Source organism: Stegodyphus dumicola, chromosome 1, assembly GCF_044657685.1.
Source record: "Stegodyphus dumicola isolate Sdum_Otavi_A_Nest chromosome 1, ASM4465768v1".
Lineage (NCBI taxonomy): Eukaryota > Metazoa > Arthropoda > Arachnida > Araneae > Eresidae > Stegodyphus > Stegodyphus dumicola.
In genome coordinates, this window is record NC_140768.1 from 119,512,447 (window position 1) to 119,538,224 (window position 25,778).

Below are 25,778 nucleotides of genomic sequence, written 5' to 3' on the forward strand. Positions count from 1 at the left end.
AAAAAGATCCCCGGAACGAGAGGTGAATCAAAAGCGGTTAACGAAGTTGGAAAGAAGAACGAAAAGAATCTAACGACAAATGGGAGCGGAAGGATCGACTCGACCAAACGTTAACTCCTTGAACTAATTTCATTCAACTGTAGTTTTAGTATTCCCTAAAACCTCCTTCTATAGAGATGAATAATCTATAAAAATTTTCAGAAATGATAGAAATTAAACTGACTGTTCACGTATAGGGATAAATATTCTTTTCTTTCCTAAAATGGGAATCGAACTTTCCTTGCATGCTTCCGCAAAAGGTGCGAATCAGGTGTTCACTCTCTCAGTAAACTGAATCAGTTCGAGAACGAACATCAGATCTCTATTACTGACACTCTTCCAATAAGAGCTGTTCGCAAGCTGTAAAAGATCTACAATTCCGTTTTTGTAATCTTGAAGAAATTCACTTAGTAAAGTTAATCGGTTATTTGAATCACTTCCGGAGCGGATCGTACAGCTCTACTCCGCAGGTCAGAGGCATTAAGTGACGGATGCTGAATCTTCGCTGAGTGTGAAAGAAATTGCTCGGGAAATGTTGCTGGGGGTAAATGAAAGAAAGGCGAAGTTTTCATTCATTCCCCACCTAAGATCAACAGCCTTTTAAAAATGCAATTCTTAGGTGACTGTGAACGTTATAAAAAACACTGTACGTCACGCCGTAGCTGGTGTGCTTGGGAGATGGTAGTAGGATACTATGTTCAAGAAATGAATCCAAGTTGCTAACTTACGAATTCATAATACAATATTGGCTAGCTGACGCACCAGACGTTTCCTGGGATTTACACAGAGGCTTCATTTAGGGGGATGGGGGTAGTTTTTTCGAAATCTCAGGTAGACAGGTACTTTTCCCTTATTTGAGCTCAAGAGAAATTGTCCAAAATTTTACCAAGCTCGAATGAAACTGTAAATTCTATTTAAGTAAAATACAAACATAATTTTTTTTCACATTTTTTATCGCAAAATGTGAGAGTACACTATGTTTTTTGTTTGCCAGTCCGAAACGTAAACAAACAATCTGGAATGCCGATTCTTGAACAAGCCACGTATAGTTAATTAATCATGTGAATGATAGGGTGTTTCCTCCCATAGGGTGGTCTTATACTTAAATGTTATGTGCATAGTTTTAACGTGTGCAAAATTTCATCAAGATCGGAATAAAAGTGTAGAAATGTGTGAATAACACACACAAACAAACAAACGGACACTCTATGAATATATATGTATAAAATGTAGAGTGTCAGTATATATATATATATATATACTGTTAGTATATATATATGTATATAGATATATATAAAATCATCCATATATACTACATATATATATAGTATATATATAAAATCATCCATATATACTACATATATATATATAGTATATGTATAAAATCATCCATATATACTACATATATATATATATAGTATATATGGATGATTTTAATGAATCCGGTTAGTGTACTTTCACCGTTTTAGCTAATAGTTAATAATAATTGAATCTGCGTTTATTGCTTTTATATCGCTTAGTTTGTTAATTAATAAGGGAATAAATTTGAAAGAAAAATTAAACATCTTATGTTTTAAACGAACAATGACACACTTAAGAATATTTTAATTCGGGCATTACATTTTTCTTAACTACTTGAGTTTATTTATTAGTTCTGAAACACAAAAAATTTATTGCGTTTTTATCAGTGGTACCTTTTATACCGATGAGTTTTGATTAAATTTGAAACGTAAACATCTTACGCTTTACAGAGTGGCAACACAAAGCTCTTAAATCGCAGGATTTTAATCAAAATTTCATTAAATTAGAGTAAAATATGTATATTTGAAGAGGGCAAATCCCGTGGTGTGATTTTTGAGAAATCTTATATAAACAGAGAGTTTCCTCTTGTTTCCAAGGTCAAATGATTGGAATAAAACTTAGATTTGTATCAAACATACCCACACAGTTCTTTATTTATATAGATGTGCATATTAAATGGATGTATAGTATTCTAATATTCTTTCTAATATTAGAAAGAGAAGGAAAAAATATATGTGCTTCGAGTGTAATACTCACGTTTACAGAGTATTAAATGTGGCCACATGTTTTCAATATTTGCTATACAAGTGGTATGTGAATGGATTAGGATTATTCAATTATGGCAAAGCACACTTGGGCTATCTGCCTAAAGGGAGGGATGCCTTCGTGGAGGACTTTCTAAGGGTAACTGGCTCGTATACACGTTACATATCAAGTGGTATGTGGAATGTAAATTGATCGTATTTACTCCTGATATTTTCACCTGAGAAAATTGTTATTGCTGAGGGTTCTAAAATAGGCCTTTTTTTTTTTTTTTTTTTTTTTTTTTTTTTTTTTTCCTCCTCCGCAAAAAGAAGATACCGACAATTTCATTAGACCCGAGACAACAATAGTATCTGTTGAAACTGTATTGGACTTCGTTGACCACAGGGGATCGAATCAATGGTAAAATAACATTTTGAGAACTACGCAGTGAAACTTGACAAATATTTAACCGCTCTCAAAAAGAAAGCAAAATTACTGATTTTTTAAATTATCAATGACAGGCTTCCCAGGCAGTAACCCAGATAATCGGGAGTCCGTTGTTCTACTTATTATTGTTATCATTTTATGGATAATATATTTCTCATAGTAATTACTGGCAGTTTCCTTCATTTCAGTTATGTTTTTATGAAAAGAAATAATGCCTATTAGTCAAGATGAACTTTTTGAATAAAATTTTCCGAATTCTGTAGACTGTAGTTGTTTTCCATGTTTTCTGCCTGTTTTTTAACCTACATTTATCAAGGGTAAGAACATGATTTAGAGATTCGTCCAGTCGTTTTATCTGAACAGACTCTAGAAAATAGATAAATCGCTTTATGACATTCCTTTTATGCTCTTATATCTCCGGAATTTTATTATTTGATTCATATATCAGTCATGTTTTCTTCCTCGGAGCCATCATAAAGTGTCAGTTAACAAAAAATGATATTCGCTATTAAACTTGGCAAGAGATGTTTCTTAAGATAAATTTCCTTCAATATCACTTTCATTTCTGTGATAACTTCTCCTATGATAACTTGAAATTTTTACTTCTACGCATGCAAATTATTTTAAAAATTTAAAGCTTTTATATATTATTAACACAAAAAGGCTCTTCGTCTTGAAACAAGAATTTACGTTGCTCTTTTTTTTCCATTCGAACCTGTTGCCGTTCGGCAAAATAAAAGATATTTATCTTTTAAATTAAATCTATGTATTATGGATTAATAAACTAAGCTTCTGAAAAGCAACAGAAATCATTTTTAAGAATATTTTTGTATACTTTTAAATCGAAGGGACTGAAAAAAATGCATCTCATTCACAATACAACTAATTAAAACATTCAATATTTTTAGAGAATGACATTTTAGAATACTTCTAGAGAACACTTGGCGTTTTTAGACAGAGAGTAGTAAATATGAAAATTATTATATACTTTCCCCAAGTACTGTATGCATTACATAAGGAGTCTATAGAGTAGCAAATGCTATTTAAAACAAAGTACGAGAAAAGATCATGATTAGGCTATAAATTACAAGACGTGCATTCCCCCAGAAATTAAAATTCTATGTTGAAAAAATAACGAAAGAGTGACATTAGGAAACTACCATTCAAAATACGTAAAGAAAAATTAGTAAAATGTATGCCTCACTTATGAAAGAAAACAATACATGAAATTATGGAATGAATGTATTAAGTATAGGAATTATGTACGGATGAGTTGCTGCAGGAATCTATTAAATGTATGGATATTCAAAACGAATCGGAGATGTATTTCAGGCTTTGCCGCTTTGTTATTTAGCATTCTGCAGAATGCCTAGAAAATGTACAAAATATTAATAGTTTCATGTATTTCTGGCTAGTATTCGGCATTCTATAAAATCCCTAGATATTCTGTATGATGCCCGATTTCTTACATTGCCGGTAATACATAATTTTAAAATTTTCAAATAGAAAGAATATATTATAACTAGGCTTAAGAGACATGTCGCTTTGAGCGGGACTGTCCCAGTCTGATGTTGTACTCCCTGCCTTCTGCCAGTTAGACATTTTGCCTTGGTCTTATGGGTTACTTGGTAAAATTTTAAAAGTCTATTATACACTATTAATATGAATACAATCCTATAAAAGTGTACAGCATTCCATAACAGATATCTTTCTTATATTGAGTTTCGGTAGGTAAAATGTTTTATTAGAGCAAAATCTTTTATTTGGATAAACAACAGTGAATTAACGTGATCTGAAATTGAAGATCCGAGTGAAGAAATTAATGCAACTGTTGCAAATAATATCATAAACATGGATCATCTTTTTGATAAAATAATAATTTCGAAAGGTTTTTTTTTGTTTTGTTTGTTTGTTTGTTTGTTTGTTTTTTGTAAGTTAGTTATATTTTGAAAAATAAAAGTTCTGAAGAAACCGCTAAATTTACAGTGAACTAAATTGCAGGGAAGTTTTTGATAACAATAGAAATAACAAAGAATTTTTAAAGAAGTTTTCCCTCATGGTATATACTAATAACTTCTTAATAATAAACTATGTGCATTTGAATTATTAAAATTTTCTTTTAACCCAATTTTGTTCTTTGTTAATAACTTCTTTGTTTAGCCTTTTCAATCATAGGTATTTATCCTAGAAGATTTTATTTTCTCAAAACTATTTCGGTTTCGAGCAAAAATGTTCCGGTTTGAGCCCAGAATATTATAGTAAGGCTATATATAACTTCCCCATACTAGTCTAAATGTGTATTCATCTAGGATCTTATAAAATGTTTCGGTATTCTACCATGGTCATCTATCGTTAATCTCTACTGATAAATCATATTAAACCTTAAAAGACCCCTTCAAAGTAACCATTAAACTTTGAAACATTTGAGATTTTGTGTTTCCTTTTTGTTTGTTGTGCTTGTGTGTATTTTTTCGCTGCGAGTTTGTCGTAATCTGGTTCTAAAAAATGTTTTAACAACTAGAAATAATGTTACAGTATTTGAACTGAAACAAAAGGAAAAAAAAAAAAAAAAAAAGGAAAGGAAAGATAGGAAAAGGAAAAAAGGAAAAAAATCAGAAAGGACTCGGGTTTTCAGGCTTTTCGTTTTCAAATCGCTATTTTGTTACATATAAATTCGTTAAATTCATATAAAATATGAAATAAATCAAAACCAAATTCAAAATTCGGTCTTCGAGGTGCCCATGTTCAGGTGCAAGACTATATATATTAGAAATTCGGTGCCTCTGCGTGGTGTCGTGTTTCTACAATGCGATGCATGTAAATTTCTACGTATATGCATGTAAATGCATTTCTACGTATATGCATGTAAATTCTTCGTAATTGATAATTTTTTAAAATAATACATCGCAATAACATTTCGTGACAATAATTTGAAAGATTTTACGTTAAAAATGTTAGTTTTGAAACAAATCTTATGCTAGAAATTTGAATTATAGAAAACTATAGATAAGTAAAAGATTTAAAATTAAACTCACTTAATAATTACTTAAGAAACTTGATACGTAATTATGTATCACAAATAGATTCATTGTAGAATTACAGGTATTTATTCCCAGTGAAATATTAATTTTCTATTTGGGTGCATTTTGGAAAGCTATTACTGATTTTTCCTAGCAAAATTATTACCATTTTCGTTTAGCTAGTTGATCACAGAATGAGCAATATAAAAATTTATCGAAATTTTGCACGTAGTTGTATTGAATGAGTACGCGTTCGAGCAATCACAAATCAGATGTGTGTGTGTGATTATGGCAAAGCCTCGAGGGCTATCTGCCTAAGGGAAAGGGATGCCTTCGTGGAGGACTTTTTAAGGGAAACTAGCTCGTATACACGTTACACATGGGGAAAACCACGAAAACGTCCATGCAGCTAGCCCGTTCGCGGGATTCGAACGTCGGACCGAACTACCAGTGTTCAGCGATTTTACCGCTCGGCCGCTGGTGGGCCTTCACAAATCAGAAGGTTTTCAAGAAAATTATTATTTTTGTATTCTAAATTAATAATTCTCCCTTTTTCTAAACTTCTCTCAATCTGTGGTGATTTTTAGCGTGCATTTTAAATGGTTAGAGAATGTTTATCAAGAAGTTTTCAACTCCCATACAATAACTTGATTTAAGCGAAAATGTTTAAGATTTTTAAGACAGCTGCTATCTTAAAAATTCGCTTTCCTTGTTATCTTCACGAAGTTTCGAATTTCTTTTTAGTAGCTTCTAACGTTATAATTACTCTCGATTCCTCACATAATATTTTCATTGCATTTTTAAAGTTTACGTTTTATCTCTTTTATTAGTTTCTCTAACCTGGCAACACGACTTTTATGATCATTCTAGGTTTCTAGCCTATCAACTATAAAACGGGATGGAAAGTTAAAGAATCGTAAATTTTCATAATCACAAATTTATTTTAAAGGACGTTTGCTAACAACTTCTATTTATCCCTCAAAACATATTATTGCAATGCATTGCAATAAACTTCAGAAGAAAAAAGAAATGAATTCTTCTAGCGCAGTTCTTATTGCATAAGGCCGATGGTATCATAACAATGGTATCAAAACTTATCGTTAAAACAATAGTGCGGTATCATACCAATGCGCTAAATATATGCAATAGACGCCGTTTGGTAACAATAAACACCGCTTGATGTGGTCACGGTTAATGTCATCATTCGGATTTTGTTATATTTAGAATCTCCGAAGTCTTCTCCGCTTATATACCAAAACATGGGAAATTCATCATCTATCGTGATCGGATTATATTAACGAGGTGTTAATAAAAAAAAATTACTGAAGTCGCCAAATAAGAGATAAAGTCCCCATATAAGGCTCGTATACGTAGTTTATGAAAATTGATGAATGTGAGAAAACTATTGAAGAGTATTATGCTGACAAAATAGCCTGTTTTAATTTCAGTCACTATTTAAAATTAGGCAAAAAAGTAAACTTAGTATAGCTTAAGATTTCAATTAAATCTGTCGACTTTGAGGATCCTCCATAGCTCACAAACAAGAATATGCAGGTCCCTTTTCAGCAGGAGCAAAGAATTTCTGCAGAATTTTGCTTATCCTGTTCCTAAAAAATATCACCTGAAAACTTCTACACTATGCTACTCTTGCGTTTTTCACTTAATTTTAAATTTTGCACTTGCATGTTCTTTTCCAATGAATGGAGGATGTCTTCTGAATATTAATAAGGATATAGCATCGGTCAAATAATTTCCAGAAACATTATGAATAGTTCTTAAATGAACTTTTGCATTAAAAACATTATGGAACAGTTCACAAGCTTTTGCGTTTCTTAATAAAAATTTTGTGAAAATACTTATGTATATGTTTCCGGTTATATTTGTATTAAATTAGGTTAACTCCATTGCTGATATGAAGGATATTTTTTCTAATGTAATCAAAATAGCCGTGGACAAACGTGATCACATTAAGGGGCGCCTACTATAAGCTATTGCTACTACATAATATGCTCATGTTCTTGAATTTGTTAGATTTCAACAAGATGGTTATTAGATTTTTAAAAATATTTTTTAAATAAATAATGCGAAAATGTGCTTAGTTTCCGAACATTAACAGAACTAAGTACTGAAAGAGAAACATAATAATGTAGAATTTAAAATTGGGCAAAAAATAATCTTAGACAGTCGAACTGATTTCTAGGTTAGCTATAGATTTTAGTGTAGGCTTGGATTTTAAATAAAACTGTATAGAATTCGAGAGATAGGTTCCTCTTCGTCTAGGAGAGGAGGACTGAAAAGACGAGAGGAACAATAGCCATGTTTATAATGAAATCTACAGGCAAAACAAAGAGAAAAAAACGTATGTATCGCTACCTGTCCTGGAAACCAGTAATGATACGTGGAAAAGCTAAGGTACTGATTTCCTTTCTAACAGTTGAACTTTATGCCAGGATAATGCAAGCCAACTAATTACAACGAAGCAAACTCGACTAATTACAGCGAAACAAACTGGAACCGACATTCAGTCTACGATTTCGCCAAGTCGGCTGCATAAGCCCTTTCTCTAATTATTTATGGATGATTCGAGGTCTAAGGACTAGTTGAGACAACAGTAAGAACGATGGAGGTTTAAGTTAGAGGGAAGTAGAAATGAAGCTACCTTATCAAATATTGTAATGTTAATATTACTGTGCATTCTTATCGGAATATAATTCATTAATTAATTTTCTTTTAAAGAAATAATATTATGATAGTTACCTGGAGTTTATCCCTGACTGCTTTTTATTTGTTATGTTCTTACTGTAACCGAGTCCTTCGGAAATTAAATTATTCATATAATATTCTCCTTTGGATCTCTTGAAGGTTTTCACTTAAAAAACTACTTTTTAAAAAAGAATTACTTTATTTACTTAATGACATTAATTCTAATTCTTATAAAGATTTCGTATATCTTCCACACCTTTTCTTAATCAGTTTATTTTTATAAAAAATCAGTTAACAATTAAAAAAAAAGGGGTTTTATAATCCCAGATGAAAATGTCTTATTTGTTTCTGGATAAAAGAATGTTAATCTGTCTTCAATTCAAATTTGAAAAATCTGGTTTTTTGATTTGATTGAAATTTTAAAATCTGTGCGTCTCCAGACATATAGTGTGTTGAAAGTAATCTTGAAAGTAAAAGTAATTTCTTGAAAGTAATCTTGAAAGTAAAAGTAATTTCTTGAAAGTAATCTTGAAAAAGTGAAAAAGTAATCTTGAAAGTATCGCAAGAGAAACAATGATTTCTTTATTCATATTTTTACTAAAGAATCACATTAATTATAAAATATAATATCATTATTAAATATCTTGAAAAATTTCTTTCAATTCAAAAACCGTTTCACTGCTTCAAATATACAGTTGCATCCTTTGCTAAATCTACTTACGTTTCTACATTTTTATTTCCTTGTATGAAGTAAAGTTTAATTTTCAGATTTCATACGTATTATCCATTTTAACAGTTCCCGAATTTATTTTCACTGTTTCTTGGGTGTACGGGGCAGAATAAAGAACTCTGTTCTAAAATATAACTCAAATCTCGCACTAAATCTCGCATAACTCAAATGCGATGAGCTGTACAACGCTGAAATTTTGCATATGTGTTATTACATCTAATTGTGCACCTCTCTTTTTTATTGCACCACCATATATATGATGTTTGTAGTTTAGAGGTTTGCAGTAGTGGTACGTTTCACTTTCTGGTCATGGTCGAAGGGGTGATAGATATGACGCATAATACAGACGGCGAAACAGATATGGTGAACTCTTAGAAAAACCATAAAATTCTTGGATAAACGCAGTATGTTTTTATTACTTGACAATAACGCTGTTCAAACATCATATTAAATAGCAGAATCTAGTAGGGCAAACTACTCCCCCAAATTTTTTAATGCGCACTGACGTTTTTTTAAAACAACAGAGAAAGATGGAAAAACTTGGATTACTCAAGCAGCAGCAGACGAAAAAAGTAATGCGTGCTATCGGCGATGTTATTTACAGCCAGAAAGTCTTTGTGTTAATCCTGAGCAGTGTTTGCCTAAAGATTTCGCAGTGTAGAGAAATTGCAGGGAAAGCTGCCTCCTGGAACCTTGACTTTTTTTTTTTTTTTGCGAAACTGAGGGTTTGGTGGTTCACACCTTGTTTTTGTTTTGCTGAAGTTTCCGTTGGAACTTCCTTCCTTCGATCGTGCAGTTGGCCACGCTGGAGTTTCCTTGGCGTCTCTGCAGCTAGGTCGACTAGACGTTTATTTCTTAGACGACTTCATAAGGGGTCCTCTCCGGACTTTGGGGCTGCTACTGGGGTTTCTGTTCGTCGTTTTCCGTCCCTCGTAGCTCCTGTGGTGGCTGTGGTCGATTCCTGGAATCGTTACGTGTTGGCTCCTTTGGCTTTCTTGCTTCCGTTTTTTTTTTTTTTTTTTTTTTTTTTTTTGTTACTTTGAGTGTTATTCTGCGCTGTTCGTTGATTTCCTTTTAGCTGCCCGGCATTTCAACTTCCATCTGGTATTTCTCGCCATTGCTGCTGCTCTTGGTATCTTGATTTTCCTGCAAAATACTTTTAAATATGTCTATTTTATTTCTACTATAATAAGGTTTAATTTGATTCACGTTTGGCTCTACTACTAGTACTTGTTCCCCATCTCTAATTTTCAAATAGACTACGGCTTTTCTAACTCTCTCTTCAATAATATATGGTCCCTGAAACTTGGGACAAAATTTGGCAACTTTCTCGTCACCTGCCGATGAATGGGAGTGTTTTATTTTTAGCAACTCGTCTCCCACTTAATAATTTACTTCTCTCCGCCTCATATCCTAATATTTCCTCTGATAATCCCTTACTCTATCTGAACATTTAACTGCTTCATCTACTAGTTTTGGGATATCTTTCATTTGGAATTCCAAGGCTCTATTCTGCACAAAAAATCATTTTTCCAACGGTGTCATTAACTTTCGGCCTAAGAATACCTCAGCTGGGCTTCCCCGTAGTTCGTTAATTAGATTACGCATTACGAACAGTAGTTCGCTGTTCGTAATGCGTAATCTAATTAACCATGCTATATTAGCACTTATAATAATTTCTCACGTAACAGAGTATTATTTTCACAATGTTCTTGTTAACCCGTTCTGCTATGTTGGCCTGGGGCCGATAAAGTACCATTTTTAGGTGGCATATGCCAAGTCCTTTACATATCCCTTCGAATATTTGGGAAACAAATTGTTTGCCGTTGTCAGAAATTAATTTTAACGGAGCTCCGTATTTTAAGACAAATTTATTTTTAAAAAAATCTGTTACTATTTTAGCGGAGGTCCTTTTCAAAGGGACTATTTCAACCAATTTTGAAAAATGTTATGGGTTAAGGAGTAAATAATGATTTTTATTTATTTCGCTTCTCGGAAACGGTCCCAATAAGTCGATGCCCACCAATCCATTAGGAAATGTTGCTTTTATATTTTTAAGTACCTGGCCGGGTTGTAGTTAACGTCGTTAATTAACTGAAAAGCATGGAAGGACCTGACATACGCTGTTACGAACTTTTGTATCTGTGGAAAATATGCAGTCTCACAAGCTCTTTTTACAATTCCTAATAGGTGGAAAGATATCGGCGAATCATGTAATTCGTTTAAAATATTTAACCTTGATGGAATAACAGGGCGTATTTCATAATTCTGATTTATAGATTTTGAATAAAACAAAAGATTGTCAATGACTTAATAATTTTCATCTCTGTTTCGTATTACCGCAATGTTTGGGTGCTCATAGTGAGCCGGATGCTTTAAGGAAAAATAAATATTTTTAAATTAGGGATCCTTTTTCAGTTCTTCAATAATTGTTCCTTACATTCTTCTTATCTCTGTTTAGTTTCACAAAGCTTGAAGATAATTCTTCAAAAGACCTTTAAAAGTTTATGTTTCCAAAGAGACACAGACGTTATACTGACGTCCAACATTTGAAAAGAACCAGGATGTCACAGAAACTTCAGCCTTTAGCAATTCGCCCTGAGCGTCGCAAACCCCATCAACCACGATGAATCCGATGGAGGGATTCGGGTTTATAGTTGACACCCTTAGAGCTGCTAAGAAACCAGTAGCAATTTTTGATGGAAAGACGTCTATCTTAAGTTTTGTTTAACAGTTAAATTCGCATTTTTTGCTGCATCCAGTTTAAGAAGCACAAAAAGTTGCTATCGCCACGTTCGCCCTTAGAGGACAGGCGTCTACGTGGTATAAATGCATTGGCAAATAAATTTGTGTTGGGTGAGCCTGGTAGCAAAAGCTAAAACTTTGAACACTTTAAAAGCGTTCTCCGTAGTGAAGGATAGAGCTAAGCTCGAGTCAGAGCTATTAAGCAACTTTCAGTAAAAAATAGAAGATCTGACGGAATTTATTTTGCAGAACGCCCATATTTGGACATCCATACCCTCGTGAGTCAAGTATTTTCGCTGTTATAATCGCGCATTTTAATGTATTTCCTTCATCATCTAACTTTATTCTTTCTTGACAGTGAATCAGCCGCCGTTTTCTTTACCCAAACTATGCTTTACGATTAAATTAAACTCCTGGAGCTTAAGTGCCCAACGGATCAGTCTTGGCGATATATTCTCTCTTGAGTTAAACGTTCTGCGGTCGCATGATCTGAATAAATTGTAATGGGTGATTTGCCAAAATAAACTCGGAACTTCTGTACCGCTAACGAAACAGTAGGCGTTTCTCATTTAAGTTACAGTATAATTCTTCTGTGTTTGATTTAGAGATTTTTTAAAACAGGCCGCCGGTCTTCGTTTCTGCATGATGACTGCACCCACCGCAAAATCAGAGGCATCTGCCGAAATTTCTAAGTCTTCATTGCCTTTCTGGAATTTTAACACTGGAGCTTCGGTGATTGCCTGTTTTAACTTTTCAAACGCCGTCCCTGTTGGCCTGGCTGTCAAGTCAAAATGAGTTTTCTGTCTTCGAAAATACTTGGCTCACGAGGCTATGGATGTTCGGCAAAATAAATTCCGTCAGATCTTCGATTTTTTACTGAAATTTGCTTAATAGCTCTGACTCGAGCTTAGCTCTATCCTTCACTATGGAGAACGCTTTTAAAATGTTAAAAGCTGTAGCTTTCGCTACCAGGCTGCAGCTTTCGCTACCCAAGACGAATTTGCCAAAGCATTTATACCACGTAGCCGCCTGGCCTCTAAGGGCGGACGTTGCTTTTTGTGCTTATTAAACTGGATGCAGCAAAAAATGCGAATTTAACTGTTAACGAAAACGTAAGACAGATGTCTTTCATCAAAAATTGCTACTGGTTTCCTAGCAGTTCTAAGGGTGTCAACAATATACCCGAATCCCTCCATCGGATTCATCGTTTTTGACGGAGTTTGCGACGCTCAGGGCAAATTGCTAAATGGTGAAGTTTCTGTGACATCCTGGTTCTTTTTGAACGTTGAACGTCAGTATAAAGTCTGTCTCTTTGAAAACATAAACTTTGAAAGGTCGTTTGAAGAATTATCTTCAAGCCTTGTGAAACTAAACAGAGATAAGAAGAAAGGTGGATAAGAAGATAAACTAAACAGAGGTAAGAAGAAGGAAACAGACATAATAAGAAGACCCTTTATTCAATTATAAAATTAACAAATGGCCCAACTTGGGTTACAAGAAGCCAACACTTCTGGCTTCATAGAAATACGTAATAAATAGTAATTGCATGGTATGTAGGTTAGCCTAATGACTCACAGAATACTTTAACGCGCAGGAAGAGCTCTGGTCTAAAATAACCGGCGAGACAAGCCTAAAGGCAAAAACACATCAACGCCGCTAACGCAAGTCGCGAATAATCACAGTACAATGTGGCACACTAGACTAGGCAGACACGCTCTAAAAACTAACCCATGTTCCATGTTCCACTTTATGCCGTGAGTAGTTAGCGTAAATTAGTACCTGTGTTCTGGCTCAATTCAAATAGGAGAAACCTGTAAATAGAAGAAATACATAAACTAGAAAGTCCAAGTCCTAAATAATGAAGAGAAGAGCCAAAGCATAATTACCTTGGATAGAAACAGTCATCAGAAGAACTAACAGTACATAACTCCGTGGTATAGAGGTGGCGCCATCTCGTCGGGTCTGATACAGTTGTTCACAATCATCTTACTGAAATAGTATAAGAGAATTAGATATTCAAATCATCAACAAGTCCTAGAAACTGAAGGGCAAGCTGAATTTTTGCATCCTGCGAATCCAATCCTGTAATAATCTTAGCAAATTCTAAGATTTTACTGAAACACCCAGAAAATTTATCAAGTAAATTAATAACTTGCGTATCAGTCTTATCCGATGTATTATCCGAAGTTATTAATTTAGCATTCGCTATTTTAGAAGCAGCAGCAACAGCAGAGCTCAATTTCCTTGGCTTTACAGCATTCTTTTTAATTTCTTTGGGCATTTCGGGAGCAGTCCTGTCTTTTTTTCCGGGATTACGAATTTTTGGAAAGAATTCACAACATTTAAAACTCACATTGTGCGATTTTTTGCATCTCACTCAGGTGGGTTTTTCATCTTTGCTCAAAGCACAGGTGTAGGTAATGTGATCAGAACCACATTTTAAACACCTCGGTGCGTTATTTGCAGAAGAACTATCCGCGGCCAAACCTTTGACAATGAAAACAAATCATGCTTATAAATATTTCGGCCGAACAAGAAAAAGGACAAAAAAAAAAAAAAAAAAAAAAAATACAGGCAGCTTCGTTTCAATTCCATTATTCTTCCTGGTAAAATGAGAAACTTTAAGAATCGGGAATCCATCATTTAAACGTTCAGTGCGGATATCCTCCATATCCGAATCCTCAGATAATCCACGAGCAACGACTTTGAGTGGAGATTCATTTTTCGGTCGGAAGGTGCTAAATTGGAATTCCTTTTTTAGAAAGACTGTAAAGGAGAAAGGTACTGAAAATTCAGCTAAAAATAAAATAATTACCCACAAAAAAATTACTTGATGAAATAAAACTTAACAGTTCATGATATTTATTTACCACTACTGCTGCCATTTTACTTTTTTAGAATCAGAAGTAATATTCTTAATAACGATGACTTCGCAGTATTTGTGTATTTCACAAAACTTATCAATGCTGGTGAATGTGCATTTTGTTGAAATTGAAAACGCATTCTTCTAATTGCCACTGTTACTGTTGTTATTAAAACATTTCAGTTATTGTATCATGGACAAGATTTATTAAATATTCAGAGCCAGAAGTGAATCGGCACTTTTAGAAACGTTTTTCCTTTATACTTCGTATCATCCAATCTTAAGTCTTCAGAAAGAGAATTAGAGTTCATTGGTTGAGACAAAGCGACTTAAGGCAAACAACTCGAAAATAAGCTAAAGTTATTTAATATATTTTTAAAAGCTAATATTTCTTTGAGCTTATAAATTGTTATTTCATAAGAGCATTGAAAAAATGTAAAACTCAAGATCACCAAAATACAAATGCACAATCAAAAAATATGAAAAAAGCAAAACTAGAAAGGAAAACCAAAAAAAAAGCTGAATATTTTTGAACGAGGTAATTTAAAAATTAAATTAAGAAATTTCCTGCCAAATATTAAAAACCTTGCGTGAATATATCAAGCGTAACCATCACATAAAATAAAATTGAATTTTTGTACAATTAGAATCTGTGATTTTGTTTCTGAAAACTTGTTTATGTTTGTAAAATTAAGCAATAATAATAATAAAAATAATAAAGCACAAATCTAATAAACCATTTTTTTCAAACCCATTGTTCATATTCTTAATCTGATTGTTGTTTTAAGATATTTATGTGCATTATTCGTATTATAATTATGTTATATGCGTATATAGAACAGTAGTCTACACTAGTGCCCCTGTGGTCGCATAAGGTCCTCGAATGAATTTTATGTGTATCTCTCGAAGACATTTCAATTATGGCACTGAAAATATTTTAAGATTTTAATTATTTGAAGTCCGTTTTCATATTATTTTCACTTCCATTAAAAATGAACATGAAAAACCCGCCAGAAAATGCATGAATGGAGCTAATTATCGGATATTAACGGAAGTTTCCCGACATCGCAAATATGATCTGCACAAAACGTTTGTGTTGGCATGTGTAATCATATTCTGACAAATGATTTTGGCTCTTGAAAGAAAGAGACTTGCTTTAGAATACTGTGTTGTGAAATTTGCAAAAAAATATAGTTATCGTTAACAAGGTGTCTAAAATGGAACTATCACGCTACCAAATTAGAACCATCATTTACTTCCAGATCTGTTGCAAAAATGTCAGCTACAAAATTTTACCAAATGCCAAATCACGTGTACAGCTTTAGATACTAATGTTGTATCACATGACGCTGTGAAGGTTTGGTATCGAAAGTTCAAAAGCAAGGACTATGACATTCAAGAAGCACAGCGCTCTGTCCGGCCTACTGATGTTAATGAAGCCCGCCTGCGAGAACTTTTAGAACATCAGTATGCAACCATTTGAGATATTTGCTAAGGAGTTAGACGTCAATGCCATGGCTATTAGTCACGCTATGCATCGCATAAACTTGACTTAGAAGTTCAATCGCTGCGTGCTGCATGAGCAGACTCAATCATGCAGGCACAGAAGGTTCGGGCCTGCACTAATCTGCTCGAATATCAACGTAAGGACAAAATTCTAGACTGAATCGTCACTTGTGATGAAAAGTGGATTTAATTCAACAACATAGATCCAAAATGGGGTTGGTCTGCACAGAGTGAGCCCGCCGGCAGCGTCACAAAGCACAGTTTGACTAGTTACGAATTTTCGCACTAAGAATATTCTCTTTGTCTGGGTACGCATTTACTTGCGAACGGAGTTTTTTTGGCAGCAGAAAATTAATAAGAAAAGAACCAAACTGACCGATAAGGATCTACAAACAGTGATGAAGATAGTTTGTAATTATTTTTTCCTTTCATTTCTGTCCAACGCTTCAAATTTTATCACATTCGAAACGCTCTTATGTGTCGAGTTATAATACGAAATAAAGAAATTTATATTTATTCAGATACAAATATTTGCGTTTTTATTTATGTGTCGAATATTATTATATTGTTACGAAATGTCCAGGTGCGGTAGGATAGCTTTCCCGCGAAGCAAGTTTAGGGTTGCCATAAAATAGCAAGGGAAGGCAGGGTTGCCACATTTGGCGACAAATTTGGTGATATGCCATAGACGGATGGAGAACCTTCTGGAACGAATTCTTACTCGTTTAGCCCAGAATGATCTCAAACACAAGCCAAAAGCTATAAACCCTGCTGGTACGCGGAGAGTCAGTCCGTGAGGAATTAGTGTCTCGTCTAGCGAGCTGATAGTAAGTCCGTGCGGAGTCCAAATGGCAGTCGAGTGAGTCAGTGAGCGAGTGTCTCGTCTCGAAGTCTAGTGTCGAGTTAGTGTCCCGTCTAGCGAGTCGATCGTAGTCCGTGCAGACTCCATCTAGTTGACAGTCGAGTCACTCAGTGCTGAGTCGGGAGCTGTACTCTAGTGTATCGTCGAATGCATCGCGAGTTCCAGCGTGGAGAGTCTCGAGAGTACATAGAGTTCCGAGAACGACCAAGTAGAGTCGCGAGCTGTAATCTGGTGCTTTGCCATGAAGCTGTCTCCACCGTTATAGCCTGATAGCTTGGAGGCTGTGTCGCTGAATGTTTCAGCGTGTTTATTGTAGTTTTTCGACGACTGTAAACGCGATTTTTGAGCTGTCTTGAATAATACTGGCCAATAAAATGTGTTTTGGTACTTCATCAAGTGTCGTCGTTATTTACTCGAAATCCACGAACCGGTACGTATGTCAGAAGAAAAACGAAACGTAGCAATATAAATAAGAGAAAGAAACTAGATTGTTATTATTCATTCTCAAGTTTTGTCCCACTTGGTAAATTTTCTCTGCAAACTCAGAAAGTAAGTTATTTAATGTTGTAGAGACATTAGGTATATTTTTGCCAGCAGGCAAGATGAAAAATTAGCAACGCCTTCGCCGAGAATCGAACCGCGGACCTCTCAATTACGCGCTGAGCCTGCAGACCACTACACCACGAAGGCTCGCTAAGAAGGCGGGAGATACCTTATAATGTGTTAATTAAATATGTTAGAATTATTTGAAATAAATGTCAGTCAAAGAACTTATATTTAGCTCTCAGCATGTTACAATTGCCAAATGTAACGAACAAGAAGGTGTTGCAGGTAACAAGTTTTAGATTTCAGATAGAAAATAAATATAAATATGAATTTTTCTTTGTGTTATTATTGCTGATGTATGTTTTAATAACTAATTAGTAAGAGAAATTTAAAATTTATTTAATTTTTTTTCCATTTTGTAAAAGAAAAGTCTAACTTGTCAGCTGTTTCCAAATTGTACATTCGGTCCTAATGCATTTTGAGACCACTGGTATAGAGCAAAATGTAAGAGAGCCGATGAAGGAAACAATTCTTTCAAAAGTGGTCAATGTAAAGAAAAGATTGGGAGTCCCTGCCCTGCATAATTCCATCGAGATACGCAGAAGTCCCATTGAAGTGTTTGTTACTGAAAAATTAAGATACCAAATAAAAGTTTGAGCATAAAATTTATTATTTATAAGACGTATTTTCTAAATATACATTAAATTGTTAAAGTACTTTTTTCTATTTTTTTCTTCAAACAATTTTAAATCACTTTAGCTGCCTCGCTTTCATATAATATAGTGAAACAGTCTGAATGAGAAAAATGCATTTTGAAAAAGTATTGACAAATGGCCGGAACTTCAATAGCTCATTGGTAATATTGTACATTCTTAGAGTGATTAGCTTTCTTCAGTAAATAAAGATAATTATTTATTTCATATCTGATTTTAATAAAATATTTTTTCTTATCTTGAATACTTGCGCCATAAAGTAACATACAAAAGAACATTGTTTATTTAACCCAAACAAAATACTTTCGATAGCTAAATTAGAGATCAATGTGTCTAATTTTGCCAAGCAAATAATTGATCCGTTGGTAAAATTACCGACGCAAAACCAAGATTGGTTATACTGCGCCAACCACAGGCTATATCCATTCGACTTTATTAAAACTACATACTTATAAAACGATAAGTATACTTATAAATCTTATCTTAACATACTTATAAATCCATGAATACAATATAATATTAAAATGAAAATATGCATAAAATTCGCGAATTAATTTAAAAGTGAAAAAATTAGATAAGATCAGAAAAACATTTGCCAAGCAGAAGTATGTACATAGTCTCCAAGAATGAATGGCGCAGACCTTAATGTACCCTTTAATTAATTTCATATCTTTTTTATCTTATTTAACTATCACATAATATTAGTTACAGAAATTCATCGAAAAATATTTTTTGCTTTTGAATTGCTGCCTTTCTATTTAACGCAACGGCATATGAAAATATTTTACAAAGAGGGGATCTGTTTTGAATACCTGAAGAAACTTCTCAGCTTTAGTCAGAAAAATACAGTTCATCCACCCCCCGCCCCCCCCCCCAAAAAAATGGCTAGAACCTACTTTACTGAATGAGAAAACTACGTCAGCATTTTCACGCAAACTTTATGATAACAGAATTATTTATGGGAAAACTTAGGTTACTAGGGAAAAAAATCAGACAAGACTAATTAAACATCTTAAGGTGTAAAACAATTTTTAAAGTTGAAATGCCAAGAAATGTCATTCTTTTTAAATATCTCTCAGTAACTTGTAACTTCTCATTACCTCCAAAGGTTATTATTTCATGCTGTTATCGCTGAATGGTTAGGATAATTTTTAACTGCCCAGCGGTATTGCAACTAAGCGAAGAGCTTTTAAAAGGAACCAATAGCGTTCCGATCAAGGCTCCCACACCTAGGAGTTTTCCCCCAGATTCTCGGTTTTTTTTTTTTTTTTTTTTTTTTACTTTCATCTAGACTGAGAGGTCATTTTTCACAAAAATAACTGTTCTAGACAGTTCATTTCGTTCAAATCAAGATTTAAATCTCTCTTATAAAAAAGTCCTTGAATTTTTATATCTGTTACGTAATTTAAAAGATGGCCTTTAATAATTCTAAAAGTAAGATTTTATCTAACTTTATGACCAGTCTATCTTATTTTGCCTTACTCCCTAGCTAGCGTAGAAAAATACTCCTTCCAAGTAAACAATATAAAAACAAAAGCCACAAACTCACTCAAACTAGAAATTCTGAAAGATCGAGTAACGATAGAACAGGTGATAAATACATTTTATCAAAATCGCCATACATGGAAACTTAAATTAGAACTGGTAAAAGAAGTCATACAAGGAAATTGTTGTAAAAGATAAGAAGAACCTTTGAAAAAACGAAAGAATATCAAAGGCCATTAGAGAAAAAAAAAAAAAACAATGCTCAAAAAAGCATTATCATGGTATGTAAACCAAAATTATAGAAACTTCATGCAAACCATCCCACGACATCTAGCGAAAAAACTACTTATTATCTGAAAAAGTTGTCTGACGGCCGTAGAACATCTACAAAACTCGATTCAGAGGATTTCGGATTTTTTTTAAATCAACACGAGAATTTCTCAAATAAACGTGCCCATGAAAACACATGACATAAAACTTCATTTCTACAATCCATCAGAAAGCAGAGCGCATGAACAGAAACTAAGACATTTACAATTTTTTTTTACGTTGAAGCTTGCACTAGATTCGATATCCGGTGAAATGTTAGAATTGCTTAAGCCTTTATTCTGATAAAACTGGTTTGATGGACTAACTTGGAGTATATCTTCGATAGCATTTGACATTAAAGCAAATCATAAACCATACTTCTGGAAATTGAACTACACCATCTGCTCCAAATGTTCCGAGACATATTTTCTTCGTGGAATATAATCATAGCTAGGGTAAAACTGGGAATCCAGCTCATGGATTGAATGTGGAAGAGGATTCATCGGGTTCGTCAGAAACGGTGGAAGACAAGGGATGTGCTTTTGTCGCATGGATAATGAGAAAGCTCACACGGCTTGAGTTGTAGTGCAGTTTACGCCAGTTCCCGACCCTCTTCTGATTTCATCCGATATGGTGCCAAGTGACCTTTTTTTTTTATTTATGAAAATTAAACTTTACATGAAGGGTCAATGATCTGACGCGTAACTAATAGTGACACGAAAGTCGAATAACATCCCAAGCAAGGAATTTTCAGACAGCTTCATATGGCTGTATGAACGTTCTATGCATTGCACTCAAGTGGGGAGAAGATTATGTAGAACACCCGAATCATTAAAATTTCATCTTAAGTTTTCTGATGTCCAGTCTCAGAGCTTTTCGGATAGGTGGTGTAATCTCCAAAAGGGCAAGTAGTGATTTTTTAAAACATTCGGAATATATAAAAGAAAGTTATTGGTTTGAGAAAAAGCAAAAATGCTTGGTTTGCAGGGAAAAAAGTGTCTGCCAATAAGTATTTTAACACAGTTTTTCTTCGAAATGTCTCACTGCTACCCACAAATATTGCATTTTAGTTTATTGTTAAATTAAGGTCCTAATAAATTTAATTTAATTTACAGTTTGTTTTAACGACTGTCGAAACCTCTCTGCACGTTGTAATAAATGTCTGAGATTAATTCACAGATAGAACTGATAATTGGGCGGAAAATGAGTCAATGCCTTCACAAGGTACGTCTGCCATTTCTCATCATATTTCCGTGTTTATAGCTATTAGTGGTACATTTCTTATGATAAGAATAGATAGTTCGCACGAAAAGTACTATATGTTGTTCGTGAAGTTACCTAGTCCTTTGGAGACCTCGGAATGCATTACGTCACCAAAGAAAAAATTCAAATATATTTCCGATTTTTTCTCTCTGGAATCCAATCTTTAGCAAGTAATAAATATAACACAGTGTACTCTCGATTATCAGGCTGCGGATTATACGGTTTGCAGATCATCCATGCGGGCCGGTGGCCACGCGGTTACAGCCGGAAACACCGTTGCAAAAACATCGCGGAAGAAAATGTCGTGGAGAAAACAACGCAAGGAGAAAACGTCGTGGTACAAAACATCGTGGAAGAAAGCATCGCAAAGAGAAAACATCGCAATTCTAAAAAACACCGTGGTACAAAATATCGTGGCCAAAAATAAAGGGTTCAAAACTTCGCAGTTTAAAAACATCGTCGTCAAAATATCGTGGTAAAAAAATAAAGTACGTACAAATCATCGCATGACGATAACATCGCATACAAGGGTTTTCCAAAATGTATAATGACATATTATGTAACTGAATTTCGTCATAACTAACAAATCGACACCCGAAAAATTGTTGCATGCTATACATGAAAATTTTAATGACACTTTAAGAATAAACGGAAACAAAACAATATATTTCATTAAAACAATATCAGAATTAACAACTGTGAAAGAAAATAATTTGATCATTAACCAAGCAATTTTTATAGAGGTAACCTAATGCAGTTATTTATGTTCCTTTTTCTAAGCATTTTTAGATTGTACATTTCATGAAAAATTGTCAGTTAAACTTTATAAAGAAAGCTTACTTTATTAATGATCTTTGTTAATTAACTATATAAATTTAAAATTCTCTTAAGCTTTTTAAGTTGCATTAATTTTCTACTCATTTTAAGTTTTTAAATGCTTAAGTTTCCTTCTTATTTTTTTAGCAAAAATTTATTACTTATTTCAAATATATAAAATATAAAAGTAAAAGAATCCCTCTTTACTTCTTCAGTTCTGTGATCTTTATATGAACATACATTTGCGTCTTTCAAAACCTGAAAACGCATGTGTGCGATGTTACCGTCCTGTGATGATTTGTAGGTACTTTATTTTTTACCACGATATTTTTGAGGACGATGTTTTTAAACTGCGAAATTTTTGAACCGGTTTATTTTCGACCACGATATTTTGTACCACGATGTTTTAGAACTGCGATATTTTCTCCCACGACGTTTTCTCCTTGCATTGTTTTCTCCGCAATGTTTTCGGCGAACACCGCCCACGCAGGCATACTCAACGCACTGCGCGAAAGTGTGTAAAACACTAATACGCACAAGTTCAAGCATGCTCTGAAAACCACTGAAATGCATCTTTAGGTTTAGTTTAAACAATTACCTCGTACAATTCGCTCTGCATGTGCGTAATCGAACACATCATTGACAGTATTGAATGCCATACATGAAGTAGTGAAACTAACAACACTGTTTCGATCTTGCAGAAAGATTCCTAATAAAGAAATTGGAGATTTATCTAATTGGGAAGAAATCGAAGCAGTAATTGGAGTTATGTGCCAAAAAAATAGAAGATGTAAAATTATTTGGAAATGTCGATCGAAAAAGCATAGAAGATTGGTTCGATGGCGATTCGAAAGAGCAGTGCTTTCAATGCTCGAGTGATGCGGATATCGTTTCAAATGTCACAAGAAGAGAAAAGGCAAAACGTAATACTGAAAATGCAAGCGAAGAAGATACAGACAATTACATTGGTCCCGAAAATGCAATGATTTTTATTTAAATTCTTTCAGACTTCTTCGACCAAAAGGGATTCGAATGCAATGATAAAACAGCACTTCGAAAAATACGCCTTGAAATTCGACAAATATTTAAACATTTTCAAAAGCAAAGTAAAATTACTGATTTGTTTAAGAAATAAGAAATAAACGCATACACGTTACATGAAGACTGATAATTTGGATCATCCGTGTTTTTCAGTTATTCGTGACCTGCTTCTCCGGCAGTAGCTCGGATAATCGAGAGTGCATCGCATTTGCATTCTAAACGATTCCGGTATAAATTAAAAATTGTTTATGTTCATTAAGACATTTTTCTTTCATATAAATATATGTTAAAATTCCTATTTGAGTTCTGACTTATTCTTGTTCACAATTATTTAAAGTTCTCCAATATTATCGGCTGGAGAAGTTACCACAAATATTATTGCAAAAAGAACAACTACTGCTACACCAAAACGTTCAGAACACGTTCAGAAAGAAATATGAAAGCTCTATACCTACAAACGATCGTCATTCGTTCTATGACGATCGTTTGTAGGTATAGAGCTTTCTATAGAATCAAAGCGGAGAATATTACAATCGTGTTCTTAGTAGTACATTTAGACTTACAACACTGGTTCTTTTCAAAACGTTTCCAACATTTTCTAAAGAAAGTACATTCTACAGGGCAAGCTAAATTGTGTGTTACAATCGTGTTTTTAGGATGCACATTTCAGTAACAACACTGGTACTTTTCGAAACTTGATTCAGAATATTCTTCTAGGAAGTTACAGAAACATTCATACAACGTTCTAGGAAAGTTACACAAACGTTTTATTAGTATAATGTTTTGACTTTCTGATGTCCCTTATTTAACTGCCACTTATTAGCATTATTCAAAACTCTTATTGGCGAGATTAAAGGAACGTTCTGCTAGAATATTAGAGGAACATTCATAGAATGTTCAAGAAACGTTATACGAAAGTGTTAGTAGTACCGCGTTTTGAAGTTCTATTGCCCGTTATTGAACTGTAGCCTGATGACGTCATTCAAAAAGTCCTATTAGAATGTTAGCGGAACGTTCTTAAAACGTTGTATGAACGTTATACAGAAGTGTTAGTAGTATGACTTATTAAATTGCAATACATAAATGTGATTTAGAACATTCTCTTAAAACGTTCCAGGAACGTGCTGCCAAAACATGCTTGAAACATTCTACTTAGTTTTTATGGCACGTTACTTGGAAGGATTACTAACATAAGTATTTGGCATGCTATTGTCTGTTTTAGAACCGAAATATACAGACGTGATTTGGAATCTTCTGCTCGAACGTTCCCGACATGTACATCTGAAGCACTTACATTGAACATTCTCTGAACGTTTTTTTTTTTTTTTTTTTTTTTTTTTTTTTTTTCAGAAGCGTTATTAGAATAATATTTTACAACTGTCTGAATAATCCTAAAATTACGAAAATTTCATTCCCAGTTAGCTGTCTCTCACGATTTGCAAAATATAATATCATCAATAAATATTCATTTTCATGGAGATGTATTTTGATGATCAACGAGAAATTCTTGGGACAATGAAGCTGCCACTTTACTCTTGGGTTTTTCTGTTGGACCAGTCTTGCCGCTGAGGTCGAAAGAGGATTCACGTTCCAAAGAGCCCCAAGTGGCCGGAGGTGGAGATCCTGGTTTCAGAAGCGTCGATTTAGATGATGTAGCATCAAGTTTACTGTGGCCTACTCCGTAGAACAGGTACATGGAAAGACCTAGTTAAAAATATAAAAAGAAATTTAATAAGTTATATAATAAACAGCACGCTTAATCTAATAGCGGTTAATGTTATCATTCGAATATTGTTATCGGATTGTCGAAGCCCTGCCATTTTCTATACGAAAAGATGAAAAATACATCTCTTACTGCGATCAATAGTTCGGTTATGTGATCAAAACATTACATAATAAGTTTTTTAGCTAAAGTTAAGTTGCCTAATAAAGTCAAACTATATTATAAAAATTACCGAGTATCACAGAAATGTCGCCATGTCAGGAGTTAAGTAGCCAAATAGCTTGATTTTAATTTCCGTCAAACATTTACGACTAGGCAAAAACGAAATCTTAGTTTCATGTAAGTTTTGAATAACATTTTCAATTCTGAGAGTGATCAGACATAGGTCCCTCTTTTTCAGAAGTAAAATAATTTCTGAAAACAAATACCCCAAACTAAAGTTCCTGTTTCCTCTAATTCTAAACTTTGCGCTGGCATGTTCTTCCCAATAATCACTGGTCAAGTAATTTCCAAAAACGTAATGAATAATAGATCCCCCTTTAACTAATGAAAACTAATTAATAATAAGTGAATTTCTGCGTTTCGGAAAAATGTCTAATCCGGAATTGGCGAAGTGCCGTTGCTGCCGATTGAAAGGGATTCTATTGTAAATCTCTATACATGATTATAGCCATATTAAGAGCAAGAATTTATTTTACCAAGTTAATATTTTTAGAAAAATCGTTTCTGCATCCTGCGCTCAACGTTTGTTTCAGGGATTCCTTTGCGAATAGAAAAACCTATTTGAAAATGAATGTGGAATATTAAAAATGAACACTAAATCAATAGGGAATGTGCTTTTTATTTGTACGTCGTACTTCAATTTGCAAAATTATTTCTTCATTAAAAACACTCTGGAAACTACCATAGTACCACATTAGG

The 25,778-nt window shown here is 33.8% G+C and overlaps 1 protein-coding gene across 1 annotated transcript in view; it reads right to left on the minus strand.

The window, feature by feature from the left end:
• Positions 1-18,155: 18,155 nt before the first annotated feature.
• The window catches only part of LOC118187718 (cationic amino acid transporter 4-like), a 39,243-nt gene continuing 31,620 nt past the window's right edge, over positions 18,156-25,778 (minus strand). Inside the window, exon 4 of the mRNA XM_035357991.2 lies at positions 18,156-24,838. Within this exon, the coding sequence (XP_035213882.1) occupies positions 24,606-24,838 (233 nt within the window). The 3' untranslated portion in view covers positions 18,156-24,605. The remainder of the gene's footprint in view (positions 24,839-25,778) is intronic.